A 23,542-nucleotide genomic window follows, 5' to 3' on the forward strand; every position below is an offset into this window, starting at 1 on the left:
AAATCAAGAGCTGATGCACTCAGAATTCGGTTTAACAGTAACGAGGCTGCTCATGAAAGTATGAGTTGTGTAACCGAATGGCAGACATGCCAAGTCTCCCGCAACTCGCGGGAGTTTCCAGCAGAGGGAGACAAACTCCAAAACTCGCTCAGGAAATTCTTTTCTCCCGCTTTCTGGAGAAAAATCTTCCTCCCATGGCAATGCACTTGGGGACTTGTCAGACTGGTGATAAATTCGTGAGTCGGCTAATTAAACACAATCGGGGCAAAGGATTATAATTCCACACCTAGTGCTGAAACAACGAGACAGAAGAGATTAGTATGCCCTGTCACAGTCCATCAAAAGGCCTTGCCTTTAAATGTCTGGGCTGGTTTTCCCCTTTAAATGCTGCCGATGTGCATGCTGGGATTGCAAGATGGCGGCCCCTATGGCCAGGTTGTTGTTACTATCATTGAACTGGCACCAGGCACTGAAATCCGCCGGGAGGCAGCAGTTCAGGAGCCTCGGGTCCAGGTAAGAACAGTTTAATGAAAAACCTTTTTCATTACGGAAAATACAGCGAGAAAGGACCCGCTGTCGAGCGACACTTGCGCTTCGGGAGATCTCCATGTCCTATCTCTGACAGTACAGGGCACTGCTGTAGAAAGCTTACCCTGCTGTAGCCCTTAGTGCTCACAGGGAAATGATAAACGCACGCTGCACTTCAGGCGCCCTTAAGCACTGGAGTCGTTGTTTGGGGGCACCCAAGCGCTTAGATGTCCAGTGGAGAGGCCACGCGTTCCTGTCTTTGTTTGGAATTGTGGGACATCTAGTTTTTCTTCCCCGCTTGAAATCTAGGAAACGTATAACGTCCCAATCCAAGGAGGAAAACTGGGCTGGGTACCTTTCTCACACATGGTCCTGGGAATTTTGAGAGTTCGGGCACCAACGTGCACATGAATTTGCTGGATGATGCTCAACCCTGTGTGGAATGCAGCTCATACGCTGTCCCGCGAACACTGAGCGGTCAATGGTAGCGAAAGCAACTACTGTCCGGAGGAAGCTCGCTAGGTCCCAAAGCACTACCTGCACTGTTGACATCATATAGTTCCTTAGAGTGGACCTGTCGTCGGGCTGTAATACTGAGGCAGAAAGTAAAGTTTTAAAAACGTGTATGCGCGCGAGAAAGAAGATCGGAAGTTGTTGGAGTGGCCGTGGCCGGAAATTAACGTGGGCGGAGGTCATGGCTCCGAATTATATTATTTTGACCATTCCGATTACATGTGGGCAAAGGGGTGATTCAAGGACCTATGAGTGACATGGGGCAACCATCGGGTAATGTCTGACATTGGGAGACGTGCAATGAGCTTAATAAGGGGGCATACATTGTGCAGTGAGGGTGGCTTAGGGCACAACTGCAGATGAGGTAACTGCCGTGTTATTGGAGGAATAACTGCATTTGTTTGGTCATTATTTCGCCTTGTTTTTTTAAATTCATTATTAATGTGCATTAGTTCCAAATGGAACGTTTCACATACAAATGAAACTCCTAAAAATAAAATGCACACCTCATTTACTACAGAGATTTCTTTACACCAAATCATTCACAACAAACAAAGCAGAACAATCGTTATGCCCTACTCTTCTTCAAGCTCAGGTTTTACACAATAGTCTCCCATATTCCAAACAGAGCGATCCATACAACGAAATCGTTAGTATTGAGGCAATATTTGCAAAACCCATTATTACATATTCTTGATCATGCACAAATCTAGACAGTGTATTTATATAATAGTCTCCCGATTTAGTACATTAAGTTCATATATGTTGCAGTGACTCAAGGATGTTAACCTTTTTACATAATCAGCATATTCTTGGGTCATGTGAAATATGCCGCTGTGGGTCCATGGTAGTCAAAGTTGGTAAATGGTCCAGTCAAACCAGTAGTATAAATCTTCTAATGACTAATGAGGGACATTTGATTAAATATCGCTGGGGTTTCATTAAGTAATATTGACTCATTTTATAACCTGGGTATCTCCTTAACGTGGCCAAATGGGAGAAATTCGGTCCCCGGTACCATACATCCAGTTTCCAATCTAGATCCAACTTCGTTTGAACAGATCTAGAGTGGACTTTTCCCGAAAAGAGTGGTGATTTCTACTGGTAGAGTTCTTAAACACCTTACCCAAACAGTTTAGAAGAGGGCACTTGAGCTCTTTAACAGCCTTTAAATACAATGCCCTCTTCTTTCTTTGCACTGTACCTCCCAACTATCTTAGGCCCAACTCAACGTATCAGCTCTGTATGTACAGCTTGGGGTAGATTCGAAATGGACAGCCAGAACCTGCCCTACACAACTTTTAGCCAGCTGTGGTCTGCCATCCCTATTGCCTCCAAACCATACGTTGCGGCCGGGCAAAAAGTTTTGTACACCATAATCGTTCCCACTGGATTATAACCTGCAGATTCATTAGCAAATTTCCTAATTAGGGCTGTTAACATACAGGCTCTTTGACGCTTTCCACTCACAAGCATAGTATATCCTCCACCAGGCTCAAATTTCAGTCCCTTATATTTATACTCGTGGACCAATTCCACCATGCCCCTAAGCATTCTTGTTATTCTGTGCACCCAGCTACCCAAGGGTTTTCTGGCACCCTATAAATAAACAAACTAGTTGGCTTCCATATAGCAACACACTTGGTTCTGCATATCCCCACATATGTGTGATCCATGATGAAAATTTCGTCAGCATATGCAAGCCACTCTGTATATCACCAATTTTAGGGGGGCAGTAAGGAGCAGATTTTAGGAGGACTGGTAGATCAGCCATATATAAATTGAGAGAGTTTGGGCCAGCACGCAGCCCCGTTTAACTCCCATATTTGTCATTACTGGGCCCGTTCTCACCCGTCTCCATTCAATTGTACTTGCACACTTGTTTCTGTGTGCAGCTGCATTGTAGTATACAGGAATCTCTCAGGTACCCCGAGATTCCTGTGTCGAAAGCAGATTTCAGATCTATGAACGCCACATATAATGGTGGATTTCCCTTTTCACAAGCTTTAGGGATAACCAGGTCTAGCAATGTTATGTTGCGAGCTGTTGCACATCCTTGTCTAAAGCTGGTCTGAAATGTGTCTAGTATACCCCTCTGGTCCATCCAACTTACCAGCACCAGTGACGCAAATATTTTTCCCATTATATCTAACATGGATCAGAGCTGGTAGTTGGATGGCAAAGTTCTAATCCCTTCTTTGAAGACTGGTATTAATATAGCTAGTCTCCAAAACAATGGGATTACGCCCTCAGCTGAAACTTTATCAAACACACTTTTGGTGTCCATATTTCAGGGTGCAATTTCAGCACCACACTCACTAAGCCATTCGGACCTGGTGCTCTGGATCTTTTGTATTCGTATATGAAGCTCAATGTCCAGATGATCATAAATCATCTCAAAGGGAGTTTCCCTCTTCATAATTTCCCTGGCTGTAACCTCGTTACGGCTATAATAGTTGTCTAAGACACATTTCTCCTACACATTTACTCGTATAGGATTGACCATCTGCCTTTGCATAGACTAAGTATCTCCCAGATTTCTTTAGTGTCTTTCCGGCCAATGCCTGTATCACTTTTTGCCATTTAACGCCCTTTATGGAATGTTTATGGTGTTTTGCCCAATGGGGGAAGCACATATCCTTATCCAAACATGCATTATATATATATATATATTTTTTAACCTTCTGCTTAACTTCCCTGTTTTTATAATGCCAGTGTTCCCCACCGCAGCAAACACCTTGGATAGATTTAAAGCCCAAGTTTCAATATCATTTTCATCCATATTATCCAAGTTGGGACATATCCCAATCTCCTCGAAGTACTTGGAGATTTTACTCGGGTTCTTCACTGACCAGTTTATTCTATTTGCGCCATGGTTCACTGCCCCCCAACCCCCAGCATCCACCTGGATCTTTAACATAAACAGAGTGTGAGCGCTTCTGCTATTTTCAACCGACCCCAATTTCCTAACCTGCCCAATTAGGGAAGGGCTGCAAAAAAGGACTCTGATTGTCAGTTTACCATTACCATACCTGGTATATCGCCAACGGTACAACCATTTAACATAAACAAATTACATTTGCTCACAAATTTCGACCAAGTTTACCGTGTCTATTGGGCTTGGCGTGAAGCAATTTGCTTTTGGGCAGCATCCACTTCTTTTGTATCTAGAAAATGGGCATTCAAGTCACTCACAAACAGTATTGCGTCTGTCTCTAGGGAGTACCAGTTTGCAAGAATATCAACAACGTTTTCAAAGATGTCCTGAGTATATCCACTGCCTGGAGGGTCGTGCATTTTTAATAGTAAGATTCTAGTTTGATGGCATTGGTTACCATTTAACAACTCAACTGCTAGGACATTGTTCTCGTTTGTCCAAGAAGCTAGGCGCTGAGCAGAGAATTTGTTGCTCACCCATGTAACCAAACTGCTAAATGGGTGACCACGCCCCCCCTCTTTTTAAGGCCAGATTTAGAAAGATTTGAAACCATTCTGCCACCAAGTACATGATGAGCCAGCTTTCTTGCAGCATAAAGATCTGAGTCTTTTTTGATAGCTGATATGATCCGCGGGCGTTTAAAAGATGTAGATGGCTGCAAGCGTTCCATGTAAGAGCTCTAATTCACCGTCCTTGCTGAAAATTACTCTGGAGGAATTTTGCTAGCAATAACCACCCATGTTGATCGTTTATGATGGGAGCAGTGTTATGTGTCGTGGCTTTAGCCCCTGAATTTGACCCTCTTTGCTCAGTCTATTTCGTCCTGCCTTCTATAGGGTGATGGTTTTCACGAGGTTGTATATCTGCAACAAAATCGAACCCTAGTTTAAGAAAAGAGGAATTTTGCATTCTGATCTTTTCCGCTAATGAACAATTAGTTCAGTGAATCCTCGTAGTATGCATCCTGGTACTTTCAATCATTTGCACAAAATCAAAATCGTTTGTGTCAAAAACTCTCAATAGTGGAATCTTCTGCAGCAAATTCAGGAAAACTGAGCGATTTTAGATTATTGGCATATAAACTAGTGATCACAAAAGTCTTAGGGTTGGACCACTTTCCACTTAGGTCATTGTCCATTGGATCTACAGTTACTGGTACTGTCCTCTTATTTGCCATTGTTGTGCTAACATTAAGTCTGTCGGGAGTGAAACACCTTTCACCAATAATCCCACAGCTGACCTCAGACACTGAGCTGGTGTCATCTCATTCTGTATCTTCGTCACTGTGGGCTTTGGGACCCTCCGATTGCTCTCTAAGGACCCAACTCATTAACATGCCCATTCATTTTACCTCTGTTTCGTTTCCTGCCTGCTTTCTTTTAGCTTTTTTTTGGTACTGACGCACTTGCTTCCTGCTCAATGAACACCTGCTGTTTGCTAGGCCCCCTTTTTTGGGACCTATTTATATTTGACTGTTTGAGCTTCTGCCTTGTTTTCTGGTAAATTTCTGAGCATGTACCATTCCCCTCCTCTTCATCAGTAATATCCTTCTCCCCTTTCTCAAGCTTACTAACTTTCCCCACCGGTATCAATTCCTTGAATGCATTGTAAGCTTGTTCCACCAATCTACTGGGTTGGATTTCCTGCTCTTGCGTGGTCTGTGTTCAAGGGGCTTGTTCCCTGAAAATGATCAATTGGGTCAAGTCCTTTTTGTCAAATAGAGAGTCAAACATCCAATTTTGTGCAGCAGCCTCTCCTGTCTCCTCTATCAAATATGGCGTTCCTCAAGGAGCATTGATGTCACCTCTCCTATTTAACCTATATATGCGTTCCTTTTGCTCATTATTGGAAGACCTAAGGGTCTACTTTACCAACTATGCCGATTACACGCAGTTGGTCATCAAGTTTAGTGGGGACTACCTTCGGGATTAACCGACACGAAATAACATCTGCAATGCCATTGAGGGGTGGATGTCATCCAACTGGTTTTTATGGCCATTTGTAGAGCGCATGGTTGCTCGTAGACATCATGGCGCTAGAGGAAAAAGCCCAACCACAGAACCACATAACTTGGCCAAGATAACCAACAGCTTAGAACACATATGTTTTTAATGCTTTTCGAAAAGCTAGATGATTTGGCAGCAGTTTCAAAGATGGGGGAAGAGTGCTCCGTAATTGTGCTGCTGCAATCGAAAATGCACAGCCGCCCACCCGAGTAAGGCGAAAAGGGGGCACACGCCGCATGCCTGGGGCGGTTAGGGACATAGCTCTCAAATGTGGCGCACAGATACTCTGCTCCCTGATCATGTAAGGCGTGATGAACAATGCAAAAGGCTTTTAACCTGAATGCACTGGGCCATAGGGAGCCAATGAAGGGTGCGCAAAATGGGGGGATATATGGGACCCATACAGGGTACCCGTTGCCACCCTGGCAGCCAGATTCTGGAGACTTGGTAATCGGCCTACCAACCCTTTGGGCTGCGCCAAGTACAAGGAGTTGCAGGAGTCCAGCCTACTCAGAATCAAAGCTGCCGCCACCGCGGGGCGTAGTCTGGTTGGAATCAGATGGAGCACCTTTCTTATGATTTTCAACTGAAAATACCCCATCTGACATACCGCAGAAACCTGGGCAGTTATGGACAAGTTGGGAGACATAGTAACCCCAATATATTTTACCTTGATCGAAGGTACCGGAAGCAAACCCCGAGAAGAGGACCAGAAGGAGGAAACCCAGAGTGAAGGATTGGGAGGGGAACCCACCACCAGCACCTCGGTTTTCTCCCCATTTAATTTCAACCAGTTTCGTCCCATCCACTCTCCCACAGCTGTCAGGCACTTATGCAGGGATGCCGACACCTCAGACTGATTAAGGTCGAGGCGTATCAGTAGTTGAGTATCGTCAGCGTACGAATAGTACCTGACGCCGAAGGAGAGAATAAGGTACAACAACAGAAGGATATAAATGTTGAAAAGAATGGGGGATAAGACAGATCCCTGGGAGACACCACAGCTAAGGTGTCGGGACAAAGATGTGAATGGGGGAAGAGAGAGAGTTTGGGATCTATCGGACAAAAAGGAGCTGGAAAAGGTCAATACCTGTGTCATGAACTGCAGAGCACGCCCCTTTTGGACTTCCTGGTCCCTGTCTCAACGGGGCTTGCACTCCATAGTCTCCCAACATGGCCGTCCAGTGTAAACACCTCTTTCCGCTCCATGCGCTGGACATAGCCTATTCTATTTATAGACCACGCCTTCCGCGGCTCCACGCGTCTCAATGCTATCACAAGTGGCTACCAGACGTCTGCACCTAGTTCGCAGCTTTGTTTCCTTGTCCGCGTTCCCTTCCTCTTTCTAGCCCTTTTCTTTTTCCCTGTTTCCTGGATTCCCGTGCAAGTACGTCTATACAAGACTCCTAGATTACACGAACCCGGAAGTGAACGCAACCTGGAGTCGGAGGAGACTCGAGCAGCCCTAGTAAAAGCCAGGTCCATCCGCAAGAAGACAGCGACCAAGGACCCCAACAAGGAACGGATCCAGGTGAGAAGGGGGGGAACTCCTTGACAACCTGACCCGGAACACCAATATGGGCCAGGCGGGTGAGCAGGGTGGCGTTGTCCATGGTGTCGAATGCCGCTAGAAGATCTAAAAGAATCAGGGCGCCGACACCCCTCCCCTGCCGTCGACCAGCCAGGCCATATCATCCTGCACTGAGACAGACACTCTCCGTGCCCCTGCCAGGGACGGAACCCTTGTCTTAATGGCAATAACAAAAACAAAGAGGGGATGGCTGGAAGGTTTAGAATGAATATTAACCACTGGCAATGCTCTGGGCAACCCTCCAGACCACTGTTCTTCGCCTGCCAAGCCATTACAGAAGGGGAAAGACATATGCAAATCAGGCTTGGCCCTACCCCAAAAGTGGCAGTCCAGCCCGAACTGCTAGGCCACATCCCTTCTGCACGAGACCACAAGCATCCCCAAGCATGTTTCACCCTTGTTGGGGCTCATCAGTGAGGAGTAGTTTGGGTCTCTAGGCCCAGCAGGCACGGGACCCATGTCTGGGCATTCCCGTCCCACTCGGGGTGACAAAGCAAAAACAAAGAGGTGATGGCTGGAAGGTTTAGAATGAATTTAAGCACTGGCAGGCAAAAAACGATGGTCTGGAGGGTTGCTCAGAGCGATGCCAGAGGTTAAGATTCATTCTAAACCTTCCAGCCATCACCTCTTTTGTTTTGTTAATGACAATAAGACTGAGCTATTGATCTTCGGCTCTCCCCAGGCTTGAGCAAAATTACATTCCGCCTTTGCAAATTTTATGCTCCAAGGCAACAAGATCCTGACACAATCAAAAGTGAAGACCTTGAGGGTCTACATGGAGGCCTCCTTGAATTCGGTTGCCCATGTACAAAACCTTTTGAAAGACCTGCAATTACCATCTCAGCCTCCTTCAGGCCATACGCCCATTTCTCAACAAAGAATTCAGTAACCATTGCTTGTGCAACGATACTGTCTAGGTCAGACTATTGTAACATTTTAGTAAGTGGAGCACCAAAATCCAACCTTCCAGTGTTTCGGGTTATCCGGAGCGATGCAGTCCGGGTAGCTATGACTATCCCAAGAAGATCCCACATATCCAACATTGGGAAAGAGATACACTGGCTATCTGTGCAGGGACGTATCCAGTTCAAAATGGGCCTACTAATACACCACTCTCTATATGGTAAGGCACCAGGATACCTTAAAGCACTGGTCATTCTCTACACACCGCCCAGAATCTGCGATCATCTTAGCTTGCCAATCTGCAGGTAATTAGTTAAGAGAGCCAGAGGATTAGGTAGATCCTTCCCGGCAATGGCACCCTCCTTCTGGAACTCGTTACCTCTGTCAATCAGAGCAACGTCCAATTTGAGCCACTTCAAAAATAAAAAGAGAAAACGCACCTTTTCATATACATTTCCCAGGGCTCTGTTCTTCTCCGCCTGCCTTCTAAACACCTAGGGTTAATCTATGTCGTCTTGTGTCCCGTGCTTATGTTGTCCTTTGTGTTAATGTTACGCCCTAATGCCTGCAGGCATTTGGACGCATTACAAATAAATCAAATAAAATAAATCTATACTCTGCAGTATTCCTCAATGAACATTCAATTCCTCATTCTTCATTCCACACAATTGGAGCAGTATTTTAACTGCAAACTGCAGCGTTGAAGGTCTGCAAATCTAACAAGCAACTACTATCCACACTCCACTCCTCACTCAATTTCCACAGACTGCCTGAACGACGCTGGGGAGACACTTAATCACACGTCGTCATTCTGTGCAGCTTCCTTGTCTGCAACTGCGTGCAAATCCTCAGTGTATTTGCACTGGCGCTTCTTTCGGTGGAGCAGACCCTTGCCCATTATCTAGATTAACCTAGATTAATTAAAGGGTTGTCCACCATTGAAATGTGAGTTATGATCACTGCATACCTTTTCACTAATTGGGTTTTGCAGCATTACTTTCTCTATTTAGTCTGATTGAAAATGGGCAGTTATTTTCCCACCTGTGTCTGCTGCTCAGACCTCAACGCTTCGAGTAGTGAGCTGCTAAGACGTGCTGGGATTTCCATCCCCAGCGTAGCCTCTATTACTTGGTGCACAGTGTCTCTTATCAAATGGGTCACTCTGGTGCGTGCGTTCCACAGATTATAGGAACTATTTTTTGTTTTCTGTTTGGCAGTCCTAATTTAAATTAACAGTTAATCTCCATTTAGCGCAGTTTAAGAGTCACACAGTAAGCGTTTGCGTTCTCAGTCCTACTTGCAACACTTGCAGGGCATTTTCATTGGACGTTTTGCCTTTTAATACTGTGGATGGAACATTTTCATTTTGCAAGCTAATTCCACTGGAGGAGTTACCCTTCTTGTTGGCAATTTCTCCAGTGGAATTAGTGCCTGTAGTTTTTCAGAGCAGTAAAAGTAGCAGTAATTCAGTTACCGTCACTTTTTGCTGTTACTGCAAAACTTTTAATTGGGACAAGTGTGTCTTACCTGCCACCATTGATTCAGTTAGCAGTGTACAGTGCTTAAAAAAAACAAAAAAAGAGAACGTTTACTAGTGTCGCACCTACACATCCAACAACGTCTTGTGGGTAGTGACCATGTTTTCTATGTTGCATGCGTTCATCATGAAAACATTTGTTTGCAATCTTGGTTACAGCAATTTCCTGTTGCTGATTGTTGAAAGGAGTTTTAGTTAAGGAAAATGTGTAAAAGGTATTTACAGTCCTTAATAACTGAAGAGACTATTGGCTTTTGTTATGCTTTTAATTGCGAGTGAAATGTTTACAAAAATTGGATTCTGCAGGCATACTTCTCATCCTTTAGGTGCATCATTAATGTCTATCACAATGACACTATCATGGCCGAAGGCTCTCAACTTACTCTTCTCCTTTTTGACCGGCACCTGCCTTCTCCCATTAACTTCCTCTCTTCTCCTGCTATTCCTCCTCTCACCTCTCCGCCCCTACCGACGCGAGTACCACATGCCTGTACCCCTCCTTGGAAAATTTTCTAAAGTGGTAATCGGCTTCACTTAGCTACTCTGAACGCTCGTTCTGCTGTCAAACACTCCTGACATATGTCTCCTTCTTGAAGACTTTGAACTCCATGTCCTCACCCTTACCAAGATGTGGTTCAATGCCAGCTCTGTCACTGCTCTTGACACACTCCTAAGGGCTACGTACTCCTCTCCAAACCCAGGCGTAACTGGCCTAGAGGGGGGGTGGCCCTGGTTTTCCCTGAATGGGTCCCTGCTTCTATCGTACCTACTCAGTCCTTCCCCTCTTTCAATCCTTTGTCTGTAGGCTCAGAGTCTCTTACTCTCTCACCCTCGCTACCATCTACAGGCCCCCTGGCCCCATCTCTCTTCCTCTCTGAATGGGCTAACCTCAGCGCCTCGCTCCTGATATCCTCTTCAAAACTCCTCCTCAGTGACTTCAATATCCACGTCGAGACTCCTGAATCAGCCACCTCACTGTTCCTTGACCTCTGTTAGTCCCTCTTTCTCACTATTCCGTCCGGTCCGACCCACTCTGCCGGACACACTCTGGATCCCTTAATCTCTGGAGACATCCCGGTCACCACCCCCTCTCCTGGTCTGACCACTCGCTCCTCTCCTCCTGCCTGGGGGTCCTCTGTCTGAGCTGCCACCCTGCCCCCGCACTGCCAACCTCCTTTTCAGTCATTCGACAGATGAAGCGAGTTACAGTCGCTGCTTTTGCTTCCACTTATCCCCCTCCGACCCCGGCTTCTGACTCTCCCTCTGTCCTTGCTAATCTTCACCTCTTCATCTCCAACACCCTCGACATCCTTCCTTGCTAACATTCACTGCTCCATCTCCAGCACCCTCGCCTTGCCCCCCCCTGTCTTGAGGATCTGCCTGAAGCCTGCCTCCAAGATCTAGCATCTCCTGAAAACATAAGGTGCATAGTTGCTGAACGGAAGTGGCAGACCTCAGGTTCATTCTCTGACAAACCGGCCTGTATCCTGTTCCAAAGGCCATATCGTGTATCTATCCGCTAGGGCCCACAGCCAAGCCTGCATCGCTGGAGCCACCAACAACATGGCAAAATCTGCAAGGAACTTGCCAATCCTACTGCAGTCTCCACCCCTCTCTTTTCTTACCATGCTCTCTGTACCGCTTTGGCCTCCCATTTCACATATAAAACTCAGGACATCCTGTCCCCACACTCCTCCAGTTCTCGTTCTCCTCGATCTCTCCTCTGACTTTGACACAGTCAACCATTCTATCCTCATAAAACTCTGCATCACGGACCAGGCACTGGATTGGCTGACCTCTTTCCTCACTAACCGCCCTTCCCAGTTGCAGCTGAGCCCTTTCTCCTCCACCACTTCACTCTGTACCTGTAGCATCCCCCAGGGCTCTTGCCACATTAACCGCCCTTCCCAGTTGCAGCTGAGCCCTTTCTCCTCCAGCACTTCACTCTGTACCTGCAGCATCCCCCAGGGCTCTATCCTCGCCAACCTCCCTTCCCAGTTGCAGCTGAGCCCTTTCTCCTCCAGCACTTCACTCTGTACCTGCAGCGTCCCCCAGGGTTCTATCCTGCCACCATGGCTCTTCAATATCTATCTCGCCCATCTTGCTCACCGTATCTCCTCCTCGTCTCATTTCCAGTGTTATGCTGATGACGCACAGCTTTCCTTCAAACTTCCCTCTACTTCTTCCTCCTCTCTCATCCCTGATTGTCTGACGGCTATCCAGGCACGATGTGCGGCTGATTTGGGGTTGAATGCTCGAAGCGGAACTGTTCGCGAGAGAAAAGATGAAGATGATTATTTTTTCGCAATATCTTCGGTATTTTCTCCCCTGAACATTACCGACTTACCCACACACCCACCCCCCTACTTACCTTGCATTCCGTCTCGCTTTGTCCCTGTGATCGGGAACTGGTGTGCAGGGTCCATTCCCTTTTTTTGTTTGTTTTTGTCTTGTTTGGGTGAGCTGCGGGGGTCAGGCCCAAATGCTTTTATTTTATTTATTTTGGGGGGGGGGGGGGACTGCGCGACAGCTGCGGGGGACAACCCCCCTCACAGTAGCAGCCCTAGACAGAATTGAAAAGACCTACCCAACCAAAAGTTAGAAGGTTGAACATTTGGTATTACCTTCTTTAGGACTTCCCTCCTTGCTTGGACCATCTACCCTCACCATCCTGTATGGCCAATAAACCTTTGGGGTCATCTTCGACTCCTCTCCTTCCTTCACCCCTCACATTTCAGACCTTGCCATGAAGGCCCACTTCCAGCTGCACCTCCCTAGAGGCATTCTCTTTTCCCTCACCTTTCCCCAGAAGCTCAATTTTTCCAGAGCTCTGGTCCTCTCTAGGCTGGACTACTGCAACATGCCTCTTCCTCAATCTCCCCTTTTCCTCCCTACGCCCCCATCAGCTAATCCAGAATAGGGCTGCAATACTCATCCTCGGCCTCAAGCCCAGGAACTGTATCTCTACAGCCCTAAGATCTCTCCACTGGCTCCCGGTGGCCGCGAGGATCAAATTCAAGACCCTCTGCATCATCCACAAGGCATTCTGGGGCCTGGGGGGCCTTGCTATCTCCAACTTTATCTCCCTAAATACTTCTTTGCTGGAGCCCTCCGCTCTTCTAACTCCAATTCTCTGCTTGTCAAATGCTTCTCCAAGCATAGAGTCGGGGGGGGGGGGGGTAGGTCTCTCCGGCTGGTGCCAGTCTTTGGAACAGCCTCCCTGCCCCTCTCAGACTTGTGCTGGACCTCCTCAAGTTCCAGAAACTTCTCAAAACTTTTCTCTCCCCTGCTACTCGCCCCACTGCCACGGAGACTGGCGGCCGGTACCTTCATGAATCTTGCAGGCTAGCAGGCCCCTGCCCAGTGCGCACCCCCCCCCGTCCCCTCCCAGCACTGTCCTTGTTCGCTGCCTACCTGGAGGCTGTGCATCACACCCTTGGGCTTCCTCTTCCCATGGCACCCCTCGGCACTTCCCCTCAGGGCTCTCAGCAGCACTTTCTCATAGCTTGCTCGTTCTCTACCTCCTGCACTTCTCTTCAATGCACTTGCCCGTCCGAATGCCACAAGTCCTATTAGGACCACAATTGTATATTTACTGTTTTTTTTTGTGCCCTCTTTATTAATTACTCCCCTTGTTCCCTACCCATTTTGTCTTGTGGTGCTTGGAAACACCATTTGTTGTACCGGCACCAAAGAAATGTATAAACAAGAGGCAATTAATTATCTGTTTTGTTGTGTTTACATACTACTCGTACTACTTGCATGGTGGCAGTGTATTGTTTGTAGATGTTTAACTGTTTCGCCCAAAGTGTTTTTTTTTTTTTTGTCTAGACAGTGCCCTGACTATAGAGCACTGATCGGACATGATTGGAAAAAGCTTACATTGATAGTCGTTCAGAACGTGCTGGGCATTACCGAATAAAGCTCACATTGCTGGGGTCCTATAGCGCTGTATAGGTGCTGCCTGGAGGTATTTATTATGACTCGAAGTGCTCAAAAATAATTATTTTCTCTTAGCAGGAATCGCCCAGGGAACCTAGTGTTGGAGGCTGTTGGTGTCTTTGAGACTCCCAAATCTCAAGGCCAGTATGATGCCGGTCAGGTGAGGTGACTGATACTACTTTGCTTCACTAATGCCTGCATTGTTCGTTCCTCCCTATACCGCACACTTCAGTTCCAAACATGGTGAAGACATTTTTATAAAATATGTGAGGGGTCTTTTACTGCTTTGGAGGGTCACAGATACATTTTCTCTGCAGTTTATCTACACTCCACCCACTATTAGGAAGGATGTTGCTTGTTTCAGATACTGAACATTGCACTGGGTTGTTGAAAACAACTGCAGCGAAGCAGAACATTCTGGTTTCACAGACATATATTCAAGCATCCACAGCCCACTTTTGTGTGTAATTGTGTTACTATGCTTTTGTACTGCGCGTAATCACCACCGTAGTAACTTCAAAGTCCGTGTAGTGTCTTGTACAGAGGGAAACCGTACCTTCGTCTGCTAGGGAGGAGAGCAAGAGTGACATAAGAAGGAGGGAACGCTAGGAAGGAGATTGCAGACACAAGGAGGGAGTCAGACAGAGGGGAAATGCTTTGTTTTGATCACTTATCATTGTGTATGCTTGTTAGTTCACATTTAATGGACCATCCATCTTCCAGGGAGATGTGACCCAGACAAAGATTTTGCATTAATAAGGGCATTGTGATTCCAAGCAGGTTTTGGAAAAATGATGGGCTGGAGATGGAGTAGTCTTAGATGTGTGAGGGCCTCTAGTGCTTGGTTGCCATTGTCTGTCTATTCTGCATACATGAATAGCAGTGGTTCCTTTGTTTTGCTCTGCTGCCTCATCCACTTGTCTCACCTCTCACCGAAGTAAGTACTCTAGGTTCTCCACCTCCCCTATGATCCATCTCTTGATCCTGACAATGTCCCGTTCACCCATGCACTACTATTACCATCCTTGCCTTCATCCCCAGCGGATAGTTATAATTTGGGGTTTCCTGATTGACCATGTTTCCCAGCCTATCTAGAATGGTGGGTTCTGCAATGTTTTCCATGATCACAATGACCCATGTCTGTGCAGGTTCTCCCTGCTTGTGCACCATTGCTGGGACTCGTCTGTTCATCTTAATGATATCCGCCATCAGAGTGACTGCCCCTGCAAAACTAGACAATGCTTCAGATACCACTGTACCACTTATCATGAATCCAATGCTGGTTGGCAGAACCCCCATCTGAGCACAGCTTCCTCGTAGGACACCATCATTGTATATTTGGGTCGCAAGTACACGTGGCCTCAATTGGGTGGATGCAAGAGAAGTGAAAATCTGTCAATGGCTGGCATAAAAGAAGGTAAAGGTCTGCCGCCTTTTCACAAATGGGGAGCTGATCAGCAATGATGCATTGACATGGCAATTACCCTCCCTGTATGATTTATGCCATCAACAGTGTGTATGTTGATGGCATGGGAGGCACAGGACATGTCCTGCGGTTATGAGACATATCTGTTAGGCGAATGCACGGCTACAGCTACCTCACTGATCAAGGAGCACTGTGCAATGACATGTGAAGACCTAGACCTACGTGCCTTCATGCATCTACAGGTTCAAGCAGATGGCATTGAGTAGGCTGCTGGTCACATGCCCAAACCCTGCCACTTGGGCATCCTCATTGCCTGCGTCCTTCATGAAGGACCGATGAAGACAAGGATCTCGCCTGATGGGGCCAAGAGCCAGGCTGCTAAACTGCTTTTCACCACCAAGTATTTGATACTGCTACTTGCCCAAAGACATCGCCATGTGTCTGCTCCCTCCAGCCTATCCTCACCCTCACTAGGGCTCGAATGACCAAGCTCCCTGGGCAGCCCTGGCATTCTATCCTAGGGAACCTCATCAATATCACACTTGCCCCCATCCAAAACCCACAGACCACACGCCATCTGCTGATCAAGGCTTGCTCAGCTGATCGTGACCTCCTCTCATACAACAAACTTGACACCATGTTAATCACTGAAACATGGTTTACAGCATCTGCCATCCAAATATGTTTGACGTACTCCTGCCCCACGGTTACTGTACCCAAAATGCTGATCGGGCAGGAGGTGGAGTGGCAATCATCCACAAGAGCGATTGGCCACGCCTGCTGGTTCCCTGTATCTCACAAGGAATCATCACCGTCCACCTCCTATAGAGGCCACCTTACCGGAGTGACTTTCATTGCTGACATCTCCAACGTACTCTCCTCTGCTGAATTAGCACACACTAATTATGTCTTTCTCTGAGATTTAGTTTCTGAGTCTCAAGCTAAACGCTCGAAGCACAATTCTCAACTGACCGGATCCATGGACTTAAAACAATTGTATTCTCCCCATGCACAACAAAGGCAACACCCTAGACAGACTTCGCATGTTCTCCCCCGCTCCTAATCACCTGCACTGACCACACCGCCATCCGGCTACCGGTCACCCACTCGACTACGTCCCACAAGGGTCGGGCTAAATGACCCCTCACTTGGTGGCACACATTCTAAACCTTCCCAGTCAATGAACTAGAGACAACTATGCAGTCTTCCACACCACAATGAATGCCTCGGTCCACCTAAAATTATTCAACAATTAACTGATTCACACTCGTGCCCCCTTAATAACCAACCACGCTGAGAAGAAGCCATCCACCACTTGATAAACCACTGATCTCGCCTCCAACAAACGCTCAATCTGAGTCCTAGAGAATGGTGGTGCAAAAAACGTAACCTTGGAGAACTCGCCAATTTCTGAGGTACCAACAACTCCGGAAAAATACGACAGTATTGAAATCTGAAAGATCATTAATCAACCACCCACCACATTGCCGTCCCCTGAACCCCAGCACGCACACTATATCTCTGAACCAAATTCTTTCCTCTTCTTCCTCCCCCCCCCCCCTTGATTCCCCCCATGGATATCCTAAAACCAATTGCCTCTATCAAACCTACTTCCTACACTGACGACATCCTAGCATCCATCATTAACCAATTGACAGGCCAGGCCTCCACATCATTAATGCCTCCCTCATAGAAGGTTATTTCTAGACACCCTCAATGCTCGTCTCACGTGACCTCTTATGGAAAAACCAACCCTAAACCCAGGTGACCTGGCCAACTACCAGCCCTTTGCGAACTTCCTGTGTATTGGCAAAATCTAGGAAAAAGTAGTCACTACACAGCTACTCGCCACACTCAAACAACTTCCCCTTCTAAATGACAATCATTTAGTGTTCCGCCCTAAGTGTGGCATCGAGACAGCCACTGATGATGCTTTCTGAATCATGGATAACTGCAACTCGTCCCTCCTTGTCCCCAGTGACCTCTCTGCTGCATTCAACACTGGTGACCACTGCACCCTCCTCTCCCTCCATGCCAACAGGATGGTATTCTCTAGCACTGTCCTAAATTGGTTTATCACCTACCTCTCGAGCAGACACCAGTACATCCAGATTAACTCTTTGGATTCTCACGAACTCCTGACATCCAGACGCCTACGGAGTCCCTCAAGTCTCCATCATATCACCAATCTTTGTAACCTTTACATTGAGCCTCTGGGCATTCCTCAAAGATTTGCCGATACTCTGTTGTACGTGAGAGTTAAAAAGCCCACAGAGCATCAGTTGTCTCTGCGATTTACCTAGCTATCATCCAGTCTTGGATGTCGACTGTCTACCTCAAACTTAACCTGTCCAAGTACGGATTCATCCTTATTGGTCGACCCACTGAATGACAACTTGTCCAACCATAGCTTAATGATATGCGCCTATGAAAGTTTGATCCACAACTGTTGATTTCAGCAAAATCCTTCAGCTTTGTCATTGACTGCAGTTTATTCTTTGAGAAACAAATAGACAAGGAGGCTCAAACAGCAGGCTCCAAATCTCCACCCTTCACAAAATCAAACCCTTCATAACGCTGCAGGATTTCTGGACTGTAGTGCAGGCCCTTGTGGCCTCGCACACGAGGGAAAATACCCTCCTGACTGGGCTCCCAGCTGCTCACCTGCCTCCGCTAAAAGCAGGCCTGCCCGTCTTATTACAGTTGCACGGAAATTGGACCGATCTCACCCTCGTCCTATGCAGACTACATTGGCTTCTTCACCAGGCCAGGATACTGTTCAAGACTGCATATATCAATACCAAGAGGACACGAGTTGTACAACAGTTTACCTGGTGGCTACTCTACAAATATCTAGTGGCACACGCTCGTTGCGCATCAAATCGACTAAATGGCTTGAATCAGAACGCGTCTGTAAATGGAGGACCCGCAAATAATCCTTCCCCTGTCACGCAAACAACCCTCTGGCACTAGATTGCGATATCATCTCCGAATTCCCCCACAATTCTACAGTTTCACAAATCCCTCAAGGGTGTATGTGATTATCTTTTAAAAACAATTTTGTGTTGTAGACATGTAATTGAACACATTTATTGTGCTCTGCTATAAATAATGGCACAGGTAAGAAATATTGCTCCAGAAATCATTGATGTCGGAAGATGGGGAAATGTCATACATTGATCAAGTAGTGCAGCTGAAAACCATGTGGAAATGTGCAACTGCTTAAAAGCAAAACAAGAATCTCGCCACTTCAGTCTGAGGCAAGTCTGCTCTAGGAAACCAGGAGAGAGATTTACATACTCGTTTCCAAGTTACAAAGTGGTTAGCTTACATAAAATACTGAGTTTCAAGCCAGTGAAATAAAGCTTGCAGCGTTGAGCTTTAAACTGTGTTCTTTAACATTGTTTACAGATTTCATGACAGAAAAAGAACGGAATGGAATACATACATGCATTCACAGAAAGGAAGCAGTTGATCTACTAACCCTTTCAGGGGGGCAACCCCTGAATCCTCGCTCTCTCCTCCTCAAAACACTTTGTCGACGATATTCTTTTTTTAAACCGAATATCCGTGCTCGCAAAATCTAGCCCAATAGTATTGGCAAGTCGTTTTTATAAAGGGCGAGTACCATTTGCATGATACTCTACCTTGCTGGCGAGTATGGGGTTGTTAAACATATTTTTCATTTACTGCAAACACTTTGTTTGCAGTAAATGGCAAATACAAGCTTTTTGACAGCATTGCACCAAATATGAAGTGTGCTTATGGCGACATGCACCATTTTCCAGAAAGGACTGGTAAATATTTTGTTTTTTTCTAACCTTGGGGCAAGTGCATTTCTCTTAGGTCGAGTATGTAAACTAAGGAACTCGCCCTCCAGGTCTAGTGGGATTGTTAAGAATTTGAATATAGAACACATTATGTGCCACTTACATTCCTGCATTATTTTCTTTGCCTCTGTTTCAGTGAACAACATTGTGGGGGACGATTATATCACTGGCTACCATCTCTCAAAGCATGGCTTTTTCAGCAACACTTGACCAAGGACTAATCCCAATGGATGCACAGATCTCCACTCGCAGTGCTGCGCTGTTAAAAGATACCAGCCCATGATTGGCTACCTACACTCTGTACAGCGTTCCTCTGCTCTAGAGCTAGGTCTGCGCTTTAAATAATGCATGGATGAATTGGGCGCAGTAATGTGCGAGGAACGGTTTGTCACATCACCACCCTATCGGCCCATTCTCCTCCACACATCCACCCCCCCACATGGCTCCTAGTGTTGCACTGACAAACCAGTACGCATACTTTCGTTGGTTTCACATGCACTCCAGTGGGAAAGACTTACTTTGAGGTGTAACCTGTTCATCACTGTCGGCATGTATCACTTTCGATTCCAGTTCACCGATCCGGCCACTGGCGACTGTCTTAACTTTCGGTGCAGTTGGTTGTAGTCTGTATGCTATTGGCGGGAATGGATGTGTTTTGCGTTATGCTACCCGAGTTGCGCAATACTCCTAGGGATGTGGGTCTGTATGCAGAAGTGCCTAAGAATGTTTGCCAAGTATCTTCTGTTTCTCATGCTCCCTTCTTTTCCATGCCCCAAGGTACAACAACATAGTATGAGGCTGTGCTTTGTGTGTTTATTTCAGCTTTGCTGAAGCCTGGCAATCTCCCTCTATTTATTTATGGGTACACCACTAGTGTTGACACTCTACTCTTTGTGGGAGGGGTGTGGCTGTCGGTCCAGCATGGATGTGGTATCTCCTGAGGCTGTCGTGCTATCACTCTGAAAAGATGAGGGTTTGGCTAGCTGGGGTCCTCTACAGTGCTGGAGGGGTCTAATAGTGTCTTACTTTGTGGGTGCCAGGTCTACACTGCTAATCTTTCTCAGAATGCCATTCTCTATCTTCAAGGCTTTTCCGTGTCTCTGTAACGCTGCTTGCAATATTGATCCTGTTTGTCTGGTTCTGCCCCATTGTCTCTCAATGTGTATTGTCTGGCGTGTGTACAGCTTGTTTGAAGTGGTTGGGATTTGCATGTGTTGCTTCATTGCCCTCGCCTGTGGAGGGGGCATGATTCTGCTGGAGTTGGGAAGGTCTGCCGGAGGGGTCTAGGGTATGCAGGTGGACCACCTTAGTGGTCAAATGCTGGCACGCCGTAGGGGGTGTGGAGAGGACTGCCTTTGTGCCAAGGCCGTTGCTCATTGGCAGGTACTGGCACTAGGAGTTCAGTAATGCATGATTTCAGTTGTCTTGCCATGGATGGCATGTGTTGCATGCCACTGGCTCTCTGCCCTCTGAGAATTCTGGAACAGTGTTTAAGTTGATTTATTGGAGTGGTGCCATCATTATTACTATAGGCGCGAGTGCTAGGGCCATGTTTGTTTGTAACCCACGTAGTAGCCATCAGCAAATGTAGGAGGTTGTAGTTGTATGCTGGGTGTACAGCAGAGTTGCGTGTCCTAGTTCTATTGTTGCAGGGTCAACTGTTTGCATGAGGATTGTTGTTTGCACATAAATGCAGGGTTTGATTTGTTTGTGGGCACATGGCATTCCCTTCTGCTTGGGCAATGCTTGGATTATGTATCCAGCTGCACATGGGACCTAGCCTTTTACTCTTTGCATGTGGTGTTCAGTGCACTTTTTTTTTAATCCTTTTTGGCTGGTGGAAGTTGTCCTGGTTAAGCACTATTGCCCATGTAGGAAATTGGGTGAATGGACAGTTTGTTTCTTGACTTTGCGTGTAGGTGTATTGAAAAGATATGATCACCTTGTTTGGAGCATTTGTTTTGTGCTTCTGTTGGTTATCCTCCCATGCCATCAATGAAAGGTTTTCTTGTTTTTCTGCACTTCTGGATATGTATCAAACGGGTGAATCTGCCCAGCTCTTCTCTGCACTGCAGTGTTAGCGTTTTTTGTGCATATGCTATTCCAAGTGGGGTATCTTTGGTGATTGCATCGCATTCGGCCTACTCTTTAACAATAAGCTCCATTCTTCATTCACACAAACATCCATGATACCTTCTTTACTCAGGACAAAGTGTGTTCTAAGAACTTCTGTTTTCGTGGTTGCATTATTTGCTAGTAGTATTTGACATGCATATAGGTACCGAGTATTTTACAAGTGGCGTGTTGACCGGAGCCTGGTTCCGTTTTGGGTGTCATTTGAAAACTTAATTTGGAGATTATTTCCATAGGAAATGTCCTCGCTCAGTGCCATATGTGGTCAAGCATGGGGCTTCGAGTTTTATCATTGGCACGGCATCCTTTTTCTCGGTTTTTTTTTCTTTCTTAAAGTATCCAATGCCATGTAAAGTGGTCTTGTATAGTGCAGCTCTGCCATTTTGACAGTGTTGTAGCTTGTGGCTCTGCAAGAGCGGAGCAAAGGTATTGATTGGGTGTAAGCTAAGGGAGATGCAGAACATACGATGAATACACTATCACAAAAAACGTCCAAAGATTTCTGGAAAATAATTAAACTTGTATGCTCCACAAAAAGCAATTTTAAGTAATGGTGTCTGAATACCAGTGGACATACCACTAAAATGAATTGTACAGAAAGCAAGGGTCCATAGAAGAATCAGCTTTGCCACTTCATCATTTCGCCATCTTGATGAAGAAATTCTAAAAAAAAAATCATGCAAATTAGTTTGAGAGCCCCCGTACCCGATGGTCTAACCAACAAGATGTTAAAAGAAAATCCTGAGGAATGGGCAGACTTCTGCACTATACTATTTGCAATCCTGTTGAATGAACAGGCAAATCCAGCATCATGGAAGAGTGCAATTGTCGTCCTTATATTTAAAAAGGGAATAAGATCAGAACCTAAAAACTACCGACCAGTTGCCTTCCTTGATGTGCTAGGAAAACTGTTTGTCATTCAATTGCAACATCAACTGACGCACGGGACCAAAATGACATCAACATACGACCAAAGGCAAACAGGCTTTGTTAAAGGCGTGGGCTGTGGTCTGAATCTTTTCCTGATCAATGTGTTAATAGAGGCTATTAGACAAGGAAGCAAAATCTACCTTGCATTCATTGATTTAGCCCATGCCTTCGACAGCGTAGATGGAGATCTCCTATGGACAAAGTTAAAACAAAATTGTCCAGTGACTCTGATCCTGGCAATCAAGGCTTTGCACTCAAACACTAAGATAAGAATCAGCCTAGAACAAGAAGGAACGCTGCCTGCCCCTATAAGAACACAGAGGCGTCCCCGGGAAAGCAATTCCTGTTAGGAGTGAAGGTAGAGCAGAGAGAATCACTTGGAGCGTCCTTAGCAACCTGAGAGGCAGTGGGAGGAGCCAAGACCCACTGTCGGGGAGTGCAAGGGAAACCCTGAGCAGCCGAAGTGGAGATCCGTGGTAGAGACTGCACCCCCGAAGGAGGGCTGTGCCGGAGAGTGAAGGGAGAAAGGAAGATACGGTAAGGAACGGGGGGAGAGACCGAAGAGAAAAGCTGGGTGGGGGGGGGGCGCCAGGAGAGAGAAACTAAGGAAAGGCTTGCAGGCGCTCCGAAAGGCAGAACAAGTAAGAGAGAGTGAGGTGTCGCAGAGAGCGGTGCAAGACTAGGGCAAAGAGTGAGAAGGTGTCACAGAGAACGACAGAAAGCAAGGGCAATGGCTGGGCTTAGCAGAGCCAAGAGGAGACACAGAGCGTCGGAACCCAAAGGAGAGTGAAACTCGTGGGTTGAAATGCACCACCACTGGGAGACCTGGGGTGAAGTACCTCCCGGTGGCGGCCATGTTAAAAAGAACTAGACTGCGCAAGCTGCATAGCAGATCAGCATGGTGGGGCATTCAATGGCAGTGAGAGCGCCATCTATCCCATAGTCACCAGGATAGGAGGCGCATGACAGTATGCCACCTTCCACCCTAGGGTATCCCCGGTTTACCCAAATGGGTGCGATGCAATCTGCCAAGGTGGGGTGCATGCACAAAGGACTTGGGTTCCCAGGGGTCTTCTGAGTTGGGGTAGCCCTTCCAGTGCACCAAGTACTCCAGTCGTCCCCTGCGGTACCTGGAATCCCAAATCTGGGCGACTTCATACTCCTCGGTACTGCTAGACAACTGTGGTGAAACCCGGCGTATGGGCCAAGGCGAAGCATTTGTTTTCAGCCGGGTGTACGAGGGAGGTGTGGAAAACAGGCTGGAT

The 23,542-nt window shown here is 46.6% G+C and overlaps 1 protein-coding gene across 2 annotated transcripts in view; it reads left to right on the top strand.

Annotated features, from left to right (window-relative positions):
* The first annotated feature begins 309 nt into the window (after nucleotides 1–309).
* LOC138581019 (polymerase delta-interacting protein 2-like) overlaps nucleotides 310–23,542 on the top strand; it is a 144,867-nt gene continuing 121,634 nt past the window's right edge. Inside the window, exons 1-2 of one of the 2 annotated variants that reach the window (XM_069652032.1) lie at nucleotides 310–513; nucleotides 14,034–14,118. In XM_069652032.1, coding sequence (XP_069508133.1) covers nucleotides 359–513; nucleotides 14,034–14,118 — 240 coding nt within the window. In that variant the 5' untranslated portion in view covers nucleotides 310–358. The remainder of the gene's footprint in view (nucleotides 514–14,033; nucleotides 14,119–23,542) is intronic. The other variant, XM_069652033.1, reaches the window with a different exon arrangement.

Source organism: Ambystoma mexicanum, chromosome 3p (assembly GCF_040938575.1).
Source record: "Ambystoma mexicanum isolate Mex_15411 chromosome 3p, UKY_AmexF1_1, whole genome shotgun sequence".
Lineage (NCBI taxonomy): Eukaryota > Metazoa > Chordata > Amphibia > Caudata > Ambystomatidae > Ambystoma > Ambystoma mexicanum.